Below are 14581 nucleotides of genomic sequence, written 5' to 3'. Positions count from 1 at the left end.
AATATTATTTTTTTATTCAAAATTGACACGAATGATCGTCTTCAAATATGATTAAGTAACCAACCTCGTGATTACATCTTTCGAATTGTTAATTTGTACCCTTCGCACATTAATCGCAATTGAAACAGTTTTACGGAGTGAGAATGGCTTATAATGCATGCCTAACAGAAAATAATAACTTGTCACGCACGTATAGTGTTGCTTCTTTGTGATTTCATTAGGTTCCCGTAGTTTCATTTATATACATTGATTTCTCTTTTTATCATTGATGTATGGGCCCTGAACTTACGTTATCTTGGTTGTCTTATAATTTGTTTATAATTTAATCTTTGCGCTTGGACCTATATAAACTATGCAAACGTTATCAACAGGCGTGTGTTCTCAACACAATGATGTTACAAAAGAGTTTTTTTAGATTCATTGATGCCACTCACAATCAAATGTTTTGCATGATTACGACAGGAATATCAAACAAAATAATGAGCATACGTTTCCTGACTAAAATATATAAAAAAAATCTTATTATTAACTTTTGTAATAAAATATTGGACACTAGGAAAACCATTATGTCTTGATTGAATCTCTGGAGGTTGAAGATAAATTGCATGCTTTCCATGTCTTTATGCATTCGTTTGTTAGGAAGGCTTTTTTAACACTTTGCCTGAAACGTCCAGATAATCTTATCAAACTCAAACAAAATTTTTTTTATTTATTCAAATTGAGTTTTAAAAAATCTGCATTTTTATTTGCAATCATTTACAGCCTTATTCTGAATTGAAAACGGGAAATACAAGCTAATAAATGCTTCAACTTCAAGTTCTCTCCTTAATAACATATACGCACGTTTTGTAAAGAAATCTTATCGGCTATTTTAAAAGCTGTGGATATTCATAAGAGCACCAATTACCCAGCTTTTAGACCAGTTTAGGAACAAAGTCAGTAAAGATATGTCTAAATTCCATTGAAGTGATAATTGTATTTACACCTACTGTAACCCTTGCTAAATAGTTGTCTTGCTTTAAATAAACACTAAAATAAAACAGCAGAAACTAGACTAAAACAGTCCTTATTCAAATTGCAAAATCAAATGCTCAAACACATCATACGAATGGAAATAACTGTCGTATTCCTGACCTTGTACAGACATTTTCCTTTGTATAAAATGTTGGATTCAATCTATATAGACAACGATGATTAAATAAAACAAAACAGACACATACAGCTAAAAGGTCAAAAATAGGGGTACAGCAGTCATCGTTGTTTTATAATCTTTTCTCATTTGAATATGGACTTTCGTTTTTACATTTTCATTGGAGTTCAGTATTTTTGTGACTATTTTTTACCCTTTTATATAACCTTCATCGCTATCAAGACAAACAAATATATAACAAAGAAGCACAAAAATTAAGATTTGAAAATGAAAAAAAAAAAATGTTACCGCATTATTGCGGTCCTTTAAGAGCACAAAAATAAAGATTTGAAAAGGAAAAAAACATTAAAAAATTGTTACAGCATTATTGCGGTACTTAAATAGCGAGCCAGCTCTAAAAAGCGAGCATTCAAACTGATTATGTAATATAATGTCCGATAAAAGGATGATATAGATAGAATCGTTAACTAGATAGAACAAGTGTTTTGAGTAGTTCAACTAAGAATTGTAAAACCTAGTGATTAAATAATATACATTGAAATTCAAACTGTGATGAAAATGTTATTTATAAAAATAAACTCATCATAGATACCAGGATGAAATCTTGTAATTACACCAGACGCGCAGACTCATCAGTGACGCTGATATATAAAAATGCTTAAAAAAGCCAAATGGTGTACGAGGTTGTATAGCATTGAGGACAAAAGTTCCTATAATGTTTACCAAATTCAGCTAAGATTATCTATTTCTTAGGTAGAAAAGCCTTGGTAATTCAAAAATTCAAAAGTTTGGTAAACAATTAATTTATAAATATGACCATACCAATGATAATTCATGTCAGTACTTCCGTGCTGACTACTGGGCTGATGATACCCTCGGGGAATATAAACTCCATCAACAGTGGCATCGCTCAGGGGTTTTAAATGAAGTCATCATAGAAACCAGGATGAATCTTTCAATTTTTCAAATTCTTAAAATTGCTTACGTGATAAGGTACAAATCCTAACCTACTTTTGTATGAAGAGAATTAACTTGAAAAAAAAATTGTCAAAATAAATGGCATCAGTTTTAGTTTTCAAGTGGAAAACCTAAATATTTTTCTCAGTCATCCGGATTTAATACTAGTAGCAGATTGTAAAATTCATGACATGTGATAATAAATTTTAATTTTAAATTATAAATGAAACGATGTTGATCACTTTAAAATAAATAAAAACATTCAGATATGCCAAATAAAAGATCATTTTAATGCAAAGCTAAATCCTTGTGCGTATGAAATCTAACTGCATGAGTGGATATATAATCAAAAGTACAAACATCATTCAGAGCTAGATAACTTAGGGAATTTCCCTTTTGAAATTAACGTTTGTGTTATGCTTTTGTTACTTCATTTTTTGTTTAAATTCAGTATGTAATAAAATACACATGATAATCTTCTGATCAAATATATTATCATATGACAATAAAATGAATATATTTTATATGTGTCTATGTTTTAAGAAGTATATTTCAAATTAGAAAATAAAATAACATTCTATAGGTACTATAATAAAGAAGTCTGCTGGTATTCATGTGGAACACATCCTTAAACTCTACAACACAGGTTTTGTATTTACGAATTATCATCTATGAAACCAGTCAAACGAAAATTCAGTAGTAATTTGCTACTTTATGGATTTTGAAATGAAAACGCAAAATACATAAATACGCAGATCCGGTGCAGGATAATTGTTACCGTTAATGTTATTACCTACATTAAGTTAACGCGTAGTACGGGATAAGATTGCAGATTTACAAATGTACCACTATCAAAGTATATTCTGAACAATTAATGTCCACATTTTATTAACGTATTACTTTTTACATATACTGCCATGGTTATTTAGAAAGAAATTACTTAACCATTTACTGTTTACTTTTTTTGTTAGTCTTGACTATTGATCTTTTAATTCTTTCTGCCATTCTATAGTTGTAATTCTCACGCAACAGATGAGTATCATACAGACGAATCGCGCGTCTAGTGTACACAGTTGAACGCCTGGTATCCTTTATGAGTTTTTGAACACTAGGGTCAATTGCAAATTCTTGTTTGAAATGACAAAATTTTGATATGGGAAATTTCTTCATGTTTACTATAAAAAGACTATTACATGGACTTTTTTGTTTTATTCAGTACAACATTTGCGATATTTTGATGTTCAAATGCTCTTCAAAATGTGTTTTAATTGTGACCTACGAGTGTTTCGATTCCGGATGCACCGATGCAACAATGTAAACTATGCATACTGTGTACCAAATTGATACTTGGTATATATGCGGAGGTTTAATAACTAATGGGTCACTGCAATTGCTAGTGAATTTTACGTTCCAATTTACACCAGTCCAGTAATCAGCTGTGACGACACAGGTATCATTGAAAAGATAATTCCCTCCAATTAAAATCTATAAAATGTTGCTTTGCAAACCATTAGGGCAATTTACAAGCATGCATAGGATAACTGTTAGGAAAATTTAGTTATTATTATAGTATATCATTCATCCATTCTGAAACAAAAACAAAACAAATCATTGCTTACAGATGGAATTTATTTTTCTTCATCTTTAAATTGAGTATCATTATTTCAATCATATGTATATAATTGATTCGATTCACTCTGTAATAAGCTTTTATGTCAGATTCCTTGTTTGTTTAAAGTGGATTCATTTAAATTCAACTATTTTAAATCAGTGGTCTATAAAATTTGCGAATTGAAAAGAGACTTATATGAGTATTTTGTAGTGATTCTAGACTGACTATAGACCTCGAAAATGTTTGAATGTTGAAGACTGATATGGAATTTATATTATTCATCATAACTGTTTCCGAGTTGATAAATGTTATGAAAGGTAGGTAAAATGGAGTTAAAAAATATTTAAAAAAAATATGAAAATGCTACAACTTCTGATATTTCATATTTTTTCTTTTTTTTATCTCAATTTAAGTGCATTGAATTGACCAATTCATGAATAGATTATATAAAAAAGAAGATGTGGTATGATTGCCAATGAGACAACTATCCACAAAAGATCAAAATGCATAAACATTAACAATTATAGGTCACCGTACGGTCTTCAAAGCCCATACCGCATAGTCAGCTATAAAAGGCCCCAAAAAGACAATGTAAAACAATTCAAACGAGAAAACTAACGGCCTTATTTATTTAAAAAATTGAAACGAACAACAAATATGTAAACATAAACAAACGACAACCACTGAATAACAGGCTCCTGACTTGGGACAGGCACATACATCAATAATGTGGCGGGGTTAAACATGTTAAACATGTGAACCCTCCCCTAAACCATGGACATTGGTATAACAGTACAACATAAGAAACGAACTATATGTTTAGAATGTTAAGATATCAAAACTTAAGTCATATATACAATGAATTCGAGTTGTCTGTGTAATCCAATGTTATTATATCAAATAAAACAGTATAATTCTTATATCATTTGCATATCTATAAATACTTGAATTGGATTGGTCAAGTAGAATTTTTCTCTTGGTTTACACTTCGATAAACCATGTTTCCGAAACTACTTTTGTAATCTATTCATGCGCGATACACATTATTGCAGGGATACTCGGATTTTCAGCAAGTTGAGATTATAAAACAATTGCATAACAGTTTTTTCTGTTCTAATGCATATATAACCCCAAAAAAATGAAATAAAATAAATGCACTAAAGCTTCGAAAATGTATAAAAATAAAATTTAAATAAAATTCCGGGAAATTTCACGAATGATTTGGCGAATTTACGTCATGGCAAAACACGACGTCATACGATTGAAAACTTTCAGACGGGAGATTATTTCGTTACTTGTACGCTTCAAATTCGGAAAATATATAATTAAAATGAAGTTTTTGAGGTAGGTGCTAGTTCATTTTAGATTCTGTTACATTTATCGAACATTTAAGATTTTTAGAAAGTCAAGATAGCGGCGTACTCCTTAGTTACGACATGTCATTGTGCTGCTGATGGTACATATAGTAGCCATCATAGTAATAATGTAAATTAATAATCGAGTATGTTTTTGGCTGAAGAATTATAAGGATTAAACACATTTTTTCTAGAGGTTATTGATGTGTAAACCTGGTCTCTAACTCACAAACTTGACATAAAAGTCCTTCGGACTTTTATTCAGTTTGTGAGTTAACCGCCCCGGTTTACACATCAATAACCTCTAGAAAAAATGTGTTTAATCCTATAATGTATTTCGTATACATCGAAAATATCATAATTTAATGTTAAAACAACTACATATCCCTTCCAATCTGATTTTAAGGAAATTAAAGTTCTATATCAATCTAAGATTTTATTAATTTTAACATACAACTTTATTGGCCTTACGTAAATAGTAATCAAAGGTACCAGGATTATTATTTCATACGCAAGATGCGCGTTTCGTCGCAGATACAAACCAGAATTAAGAAACTGAATGGGTCTATCAATGCCAATGCTACGTCAATCGTTAAAGATCTTAGTGTTGCAAAACACTTATCTTACCTTCTTGACAAATATATTGTTGTCCCTGCAGATCAAGCCCCAAACAACATCGTTTTGTGTGGAAAACTCATTACATTAACTGCTTGGTAAACGAATTAGGTATTGACAATTCACTTGGAAACCCAACATATACCCTCACGACACTTACAAAAGAGGAAATCCTGGATAATCATAGGTCTGTTCTATGTTCCTTTGGAATTTCAACCATATATGATGAGCTGGATCTTCCATCACTGTATTGGATACCTAAACTGCATAAGTGTCCTTACAAACAACGGTATATTGCTGGGTCTTCCAAATGCTCCACGAAACCTCTTTCTAAATTATTAACATCTATTTTATCAGCAATCAAAGACGGGCTTCAAAGTTATTGTAAACCTACTGCCTATTCTAGAAGTGGCGTGAATCAGAAAGGAACACTTAAAAATTTCAAAGAGTACATACAATCTAACTCTCTTTCATTTTGTAATAGTATTAAAACATTTGACAACAAAAATCTTACCAATAAGCAGGACATGCTGACAATCAGACGAAAGGACGGACGGATGAACGCACAGCCGAACGAACAGACGCACAACTGAAAAAAATAAGGACAATAGATGGGGCATGAAAAATGCTTCTGGTTTACCAAATTGATACTTGTTTACATGCTGATATTTTACATCAACCGACTATGTTATATCAATTTATTTTATATGAAATTAGGATTATGCGTTGACTGTTTTATACATTGTCACTTGGATTCAGAGTTGTCTCATTGGCACTCATATCGCATCTTCTTGTTTTATTAGCTTAACTTGACCCAACTCGGAGGAATGCTTAGTTTTATTCAGTGTACACCCTGCTTTAATATAAGATAAGATAAATTAGTTCATTATAGAAATCATAACTTAAAGATGTTCAAATACGGGAAATTCTTTCAGGAAAACAAACCAACATAAAAAAATGATTAACGGAGAAGCATGAACTCCAAAAACGAGCAAAATCCGATGCGTTGATAGAAAAAGAGGGACAAAAGATACCAAAGGGACAGTCAAACTCATAAATCTAAAACAAACTGACAACGCCATGGCTAAAAATGAAAAAGACAAACAGAAAAACAGAAAAACAATAGTACACATGAAACAACATAGAAAACTAAAGAATAAACAACTCGAACCCCACCAAAAACTTGGGGTGATCTCAGGTGCTCTGGAAGGCTAAGTAGATCCTGCTCCACATGTGGCAACCGTCGTGTTGCTTATGTGATTACAAATCCGGTAAATAGTCTAATTCGGTAGGTCACATTCATGAAAGGGAAGGGGATTGTAGTTACGACGTGAGGAACATGTCTGATATCATTTGTGAAACGCTTATTTAGGACTGCAAATGTATAAAGTTGCCTCGGAATACTGTATAGATATAATTTTTCGAATTGAAATTTAAATTAAAATTGTCTCAAATAAAAAACACAATTTTTCATATATGTAATGCAGTATTGAATTAATAGCCCTTTCGAATAAGTTTTATTAAAGGATCTTTTTATTTACAAGGATTTAAATGTAATTGCTTTATAAACAACATATTCGAAAAATGTTCGATTAATACTTTTTTTTTCAAACTTCCAACCGTGAAAAATGACTACGCATAACAGTTCTCGTTATGCCTTGTAACGATAAGAATTTGTTTGTTTTTTCAACCCGGATTTTTTAATAAATTGAAATATTAGAAATATAAAGTAGAAATTTTGCAATACTTATTTGATTGGGCTATTTTTCTGGTATTTAGAAATTGCATATGATAAAACAAAAAGCATTGAATAAGACAATTTTAATCGTCATTTGTAGTACGTCGATACAGATCAAAGGCTTCCACAAGTTTTGAATGCAAAGGGACTGAAATGGATTTCTGTTTATTCATTCTAACTATTTCTGCGTTAATAAATATTGTTAAAGGTAGGTTAAATGCACACAAAAATATTTTATAAATTTTTCAATTGCTGAAATTTGTGATATTGCATCTTTTTTTATTTCATTTCAAGGGCATTGAATTGCACAATCAATCAATAAATAATTAGTTATCAAAGGTACCAGGATTATAATTTAGTACGCTATACGCGCGTTTCGTCTACATAAGACTCATCAGTGACGCTCAAATCAAAAATATTTATAAACCCAAACAAGTACAAAGTTGAAGAGCATTGAGGATCCAAAATTCCAAAAAAGTTGTGCCAAATACGGCTAAGGTTAATAACGATTTTGAAATGATAGGATATCAACACTTCAGTCATATACAACATTAATTCAAATAGTCTTTGTTTTACATTACTAGTGTAATAAAAAATATGAATTAATTGTTTATAGTAAAGGTTTCGTATACAAAGAAAATATGCCACTTGAAGCTTGAAACAACTATGTATGACTTTTCATTTGATTTCTAGGACATAAGTGTTCCTTATAAATCTTAATATTCGATTTTGTATTCACATGCCATCATATAGGCATTTATTTTATCATGCAACTTTGTATGCTTTACATGATTATTTCGCATTATTAAAAGGCGTGTCTGGATACTTGTTATCCAACTTGAATGTATTTAGTTATGATGTTGTATTTGTAGTTCTGATCGGATATTGTCAAACGTTTTATTGTTTGTAGTTGTACCTCTAATTTTTCAATTCTCAATTTATAAATATTGTGATATGAGCTTCACTGATGAGTCTTATGTAGACGAAACGTGCGTCTGGCGTAATAAATTACTATGTTGATCTATATTATTTTAGTTTGGGGCAACTATTCGTACACGAATATTTGTTTTGCAGTTTGATTTAGAAGAAAAACCGACATGGCTGGATAATATAATTCATTATCTAATTACTAAAACTATTCAATATTATTAAAGTTGTAATAGTCATATCATTAATACAATACCATTGTTAAAAACCTGATTTTGAACTATATCAAAATTTTAGAAATTTACCTGTGACGTCACTTTTTGTAGCATAATCATCGTTTGATAATGCATATTTTTTTGCGTTGTTATATGTGCTGTCCTAGTTTGTTATACGTGTTCGTTTTTCTTCTGTGATGAGTCCAATCTTCGGTGTTGTCATGAACATCAATAATATAGTAATTTAATAAAATTAATAGTTTGCAAAAGTACGAGTTATTCTAGATACTATAATTTTCCTATCCCTTGCATAGATAACCATAGCCGAATTTGGCATAATTTTCTGGAATTTTGGGTCATCAGTGCTCTTCAACTTTGTACTTGTTTGGCTTTCTTTACTATTTTGATCTGAGCCTTACTGTTGAGTCTTATGTAGATGAAACGCATGTTTGATGTATTGCATTATAAGCCTGTAAAAGGTGATTTCTGGACAGTCAAATAATAACAAGTCCAATTCATCTTAGTCTAGGGTTCTTTATTCAACAATGATGTAATCATATAATTATTACAAACCCTACAAAATATAACAAGATACATATTAAACACATTAATCTAAAAGTACTTTATCATACTGTGTTACAATTATTATAACATTACTGCAGATCAACATAAAATCAGAACATTGAATGTTTATAGTTCTTATACAATATCAATACACAAGGTAACATGACATGCCTGATGATAATTAACACTTGCAAATATTCACTCATCGTTCAAATAAAATCATCAGCTTTGACAATTAAACATACTACTATAATGTCAAGATCATATAACACTATTTCAATTAACTAAATAGATATATGTAACTCCATATTCTACAAATAACCATAGCATATATATCAACGGTAGATAACTCTATATTATATCAAATGTTCTTCACTCTTACATGAACACTATATATTATGCTATTTCAAGTATACATAAACTCACCAGTCTGTGGAACTGAGTTTAATAACTAACATCGACAGTCTACACAATACTAACAGTAACAATATTCATACTTCTACAGTAATGGTAACAGAGGTTCACATCAAATATGGTTCTGTAAACAATGTATGACAATAATAAGTAATCTGACTTTAATATCTTAAAGGCATTATACAATTCATAGTAAATTAACCTAATCTTTATCTTTCATCTCGAATTCACAATTATAAATAAGTAATCTTATTTCAATACTAAAAACATTAAGTACAAGTACAAATGTACTGTTAATTACATCACATTGGATATACCAATGTCATTTCATGACTACATGACAAAAGGTCAAGGTCATTCATAAAAATAGATTAAATCTCTCTTACTAACATTTATACTAAAATTTCTCAAATAAATCAGATTCAAACAACACCCAAAGCACACGCTTTCATAGGGCTGGGAATCTTACCAAAATGAATGTAATAAACATTCATTTTAAAGTTAAGGATCCAGTTCATCCAAGACACCTCAAAGAGTACAAAATGTAACTGACCATATAAAGTCATGATGTCCTGTTCCAGAATGAATTCCATCACTATACTAATCCATAGAACTTATGGAACTACTAATCAAACACAATATAAAGTCTATGAGCACAAAGTGCATCAAAACCATCAAAACATACGAATATATCAGAATCACAACAAAGACATCAATCCTCCATTACTGTTTTCAAAACTACCACCAAAACTGGGGGCAAGGCTTAATAAACCAATCAGAATACAAGAAAACCTATACACTCTAGTGAACAGTGAGTACTGATAGTAAAATCAATAATAAGTAAATGCTACAAGGTAAACAGTTAGATTTTATGGATCAATGAATAATCAATAGGCAATCAATAGGCAATCAATAGAATAAAGGTAAACTAAGTAAACTACTCTGCAAATGAAAGAATATAATTAATGGTGTCTCGGAATAACATATAATACATATAAAATATATAAATGATTAATACGATAAAAATCCACTCTACCACAAGCCTGGTACCTTTAATAACTATGACCACGTCACAGTCCGATTATAGTGTTTGTTTGTGTATTATTCTGTCATGAATGGTCTAACCTTAATTTGTACTGTAGTCCTGTCATGTAAGGTTGTCATTTTAGTTTATATTTAACCAGGCCAAAAAAACGGCTAGTTTTGGCTAGCCACAAAACCAGGTTTAACCATCCATTTTATCCTAAAATGTCATATACTACGTCAGAAAAATGGCAGTTGATCATATTTTATCAAAATTTTAACTTTTTGATTACACCTGTTTTACATTTCAACAAAATCTGACGAAAACTTTAAAATTATATTCGATACAATGATATTCATTGATAACGCCGTTATATTTTTCTCGTATATTTTTTTTTTAAACGTGCTTCCTAGTAAATAGAAATTAGATATTAAGATATTAAATTATGTTTTATCATTCTATCATACTCCGTACAATTGCATCATATCCAATCTAGATAAAATCATTAATGATAATTAATGTAAACACATTTCTACATACATGTTTTTAAAACCCCGTTGTTCAATATAGAAACACTTCATTGGAGTCATATTCGTTTTGGAACGACGTTTAATATTTACTCTTTGAGACGACCCACTTTTTATATGCATCATGTAAGTGTAATTGTAATTGTGTAGGTGTATGAAAGTTACCGCAAATGTCTACAACATTATATTAATAATTTACATGGCTTTATTTATTCATTTATGACACGTTTTCAGGAGCAGGGTGTTTATATAGTTACTACGAATGTACTGGATATAATTGGTGTTGTCCCAATGGATATTATTGTACAGGAACATCTATATGTAATGCCAATCCTTATTCATCATCTTATTCTTCTTCCTTCAGTTACTCGCGAATTGGGTAAGTCGATTACTATTAAACTCAAGTATTCTTTGACCAAAATGTTACGACGTTTGATTCATACATTGAATGATATTTTACATGATAATTCTAATAAAATAACAAGTAGTTGTCGCAATGTTAATTCATTGGGAAAACATGAAAATTCCTCTGCCTTGTTGTGGATAAACCTATTTGATCTTTAGTTCTTGTTGATAAAACACAACAATATGAACAAAGCAACTTCAAAATTATGTTTTAGGCATATTGGGGAAAGAGAGATGAACTATTATTTTTTCGTATATCAATAATAATACAAAATGATCAGTTCAAAAAACCCGATCGACATACAAATACTAACTAATTCTTCACTGTTGAATATATACACACAGGGTTAACATTATTATGTTGAAAAACATATTTGTCAGTAGGAAATGAAAATGCCTTTGTTTAAAGTAATTGATTTGACACTCTGTTATCTATGAATCATTTCATGTTATATTTTTAGGTATATTGTTGGAGGCTGCATAGCAGGCGTTGTGATACTAATTTGTATAATAGTTGCCGTGTGTAAATCTAGTTGTAAGTTTAGATATTTCGACACGAAGTGTGTCAACTTTGTTTAATTTGTTTATATTTCCAAACGAAACGTGTTGGTCATCTATAGTTGTAACATCTAAAAAGCACAAAGTCACAAATGTTGAAATAAACGGTTTTGCAAATTAATGCATAAAAATGTATTATGAAATTCGACATGTTAAGGAATATAATAGTTGTTATCCATTCGTTTGATGTGTTTGGACTTTCGATTTTGCCTTTTGATTTTTGATTTCCCTTCTTGAATTTTCCTCGGAGTTCAGTATTTTTGTGGTTTTACTTTTTAAATCAGATGAAAATAAAAATTGTTGTCGACAAACAATATTGCCGACCCTAAATAGATGTTATCAAGGAGAAAGTTTACAGATTTAATCATCATATGACAGTTTGATTCCAATCATTTGAAGTATAAATTATTCAAATACAAACAAGCTAACAGAACTCGCTTTTCATTTCATTTCGAGTTAATAGTTAATAGGATTATAATTTAGTACGCCAGACGCGCTTTTCGTCTACATAAGACTCATTAGTGACGCTCATATCAAAATTTTTAAAATCCAAACAAGTAAAACGTATGCAACTCAATTCATAGACCAACATTTACGTCAATTAAGATATGACATGGTAAAATACAACACGATCCTTTTTTATAAATACCATTCTTTTAATTCATTTTGTTTTATTTTAACAGCTAAATCTGGAAGAGTGATTGCACCTCCAGCTATTCAAAGAACAATTTTAGAAGCAGAAAATATTGCAAGCCAGCCTCCTTCTTATAACGATATGTAGACAATACACATTTGATTGATAAGCTTGTGTGACACACACTTGATTGATAAGCTTGTGTGACATAGAACAATTAAAATAAGATTATTTTTTTACTATTATTTATATGTTTTAAGCTTTTCAAATTTCAACTTTCCATTCATGAGGGACCACATTGTGTTGTTGTGCTATTGTCATTTTTTGCAGTTTTGTCTTTTAATTTTTTTGTCTTTTTTTATTTTAAAAGATTTTAACAAATTGTTGACTGTTGTTCCTCTTTTTTTGACATTTGTATTGTGTTCACTGTCAATATAATTTAATGTTATCAGTGTTGTCAACGATTAACAGGTTAATGATGAACCGTCGGAAGGACCGAATAGTGAAGTGAAAAAAGGGGTTGTTTTTCGATTTTAAAATTTTAAAATGTATATATTAGACTACCTTCTGAACTACACTTTCTACCGAATTATTACTAACATGAGCAACACGACGGGTGTCACATATGGAGCAGGATCTGCTTACTCTTCCGGAGCACCTGATATCAGCCCCAGTTTTTGATGGGGAGCGTGTTGCTCAGTCTTTTTTTTTTCTATGTTGTTCTAAAGTGCTTATATTTTCTGTTTGTCTTCTTCATTTTTAGTCATTGTGTTGACAGTTTATTTTAGATTTATAAGTTTGACTGTTCCTCTTATATGTTTCGCCCCTCTTCTATCAGATGACAATACCGATACTAAAAATCCAGGCTAAAATCAGGTTTCTTTCGCTCTTTTTTTTAAATTAATTATGTATTTTGTTAAATTTTAACAATCATTGACCTGTTACTTTTATTTGAACAATTGTCAAGGTAATTGAGTATTATTTAAACTTAAAAAAAACATTCAAGTTTTACAAAGTTTATTAGCACTAACACGACTTGTTTCAGCTTGGGCAAACCCTTAAGTAAACAGAATTATCATACATGTATTTATAACAGTGATCAGCAATTTAAATTTTACCTTTAGATTTTAATTTTCTTTGATATTTGGTAGACCTGCATTTAATTATGCCATCTATGTCATCCTAGGCAAATTCATTCGATAAACAAATTGCCGACTCAGAAATAGTCAAATTCATCTTGAGTGGAATTAATCATTAATTTAATTGAAATAATAGCATAGGGAGGAACCATTGTTGTTCATTGAGTAGTGAAATAAAATATAAGTTGATAAAAAAAAAAAAAATACTTGTAAATTGAAATATTACACCAAAACTTTTAAAGACGATAGAAAAAATGAAACGATCACCATTTAACACTTTGTCAAATCGTCGAGTACTTTAAAATTTTGATGGGTTCAGTAGAGGATTATGCCAGGCAATGGGCTAAGCGCGAGAAGGAAGACGTAGACACTCTATCCGAATGGATTAAGGCAGTGAGGTCGTTAATACAAATCAGAATTAAGAAACTGAATGGGTCCATCAATGCCCATGCTACGTCAATCTTCAAAGATCCAAATGTTGCTAAACACCTATCTGACCTCCATGATGAATATGTTGTTGTCCCCGCAGACAAAGCCCAAAATAACATCGTTTTTGTCTGTAAAAGTCATTACATTAATTGCTTGATAAACGAATTAGGTATAGACAATTCAATTGGAAACCCAACATATACCCTCACGTTACTTACCAAAGAGGAAATCCTGGATAATCATAGGTCTGTTCTTTGTTCCTTTGGTATTTCAACCAAAGATGAAGAACTGAATCTTCCATCACTGTATTGGATACCT

The 14581-nt window shown here is 30.5% G+C and overlaps 1 protein-coding gene across 1 annotated transcript; it reads left to right on the top strand.

Annotated features, from left to right (window-relative positions):
• The first annotated feature begins 3922 nt into the window (after positions 1–3922).
• Positions 3923–12937, top strand: LOC134712791 (uncharacterized). The gene is made up of 5 exons (XM_063574662.1): positions 3923–4036; positions 7528–7635; positions 11333–11477; positions 11965–12038; positions 12745–12937. The coding sequence occupies exons 1-5, from the start codon at positions 3967–3969 to the stop codon at positions 12840–12842; spliced, it is 495 nt and encodes a 164-aa protein (XP_063430732.1). The 5' UTR covers positions 3923–3966; the 3' UTR covers positions 12843–12937.
• Positions 12938–14581: the final 1644 nt, after the last annotated feature.

Source organism: Mytilus trossulus, chromosome 3 (assembly GCF_036588685.1).
Source record: "Mytilus trossulus isolate FHL-02 chromosome 3, PNRI_Mtr1.1.1.hap1, whole genome shotgun sequence".
NCBI classification, from domain to species: domain Eukaryota; kingdom Metazoa; phylum Mollusca; class Bivalvia; order Mytilida; family Mytilidae; genus Mytilus; species Mytilus trossulus.
The sequence above is the reverse complement of the archived record's forward strand: the minus strand, read 5'-3'. Positions and strand labels throughout refer to the sequence as shown.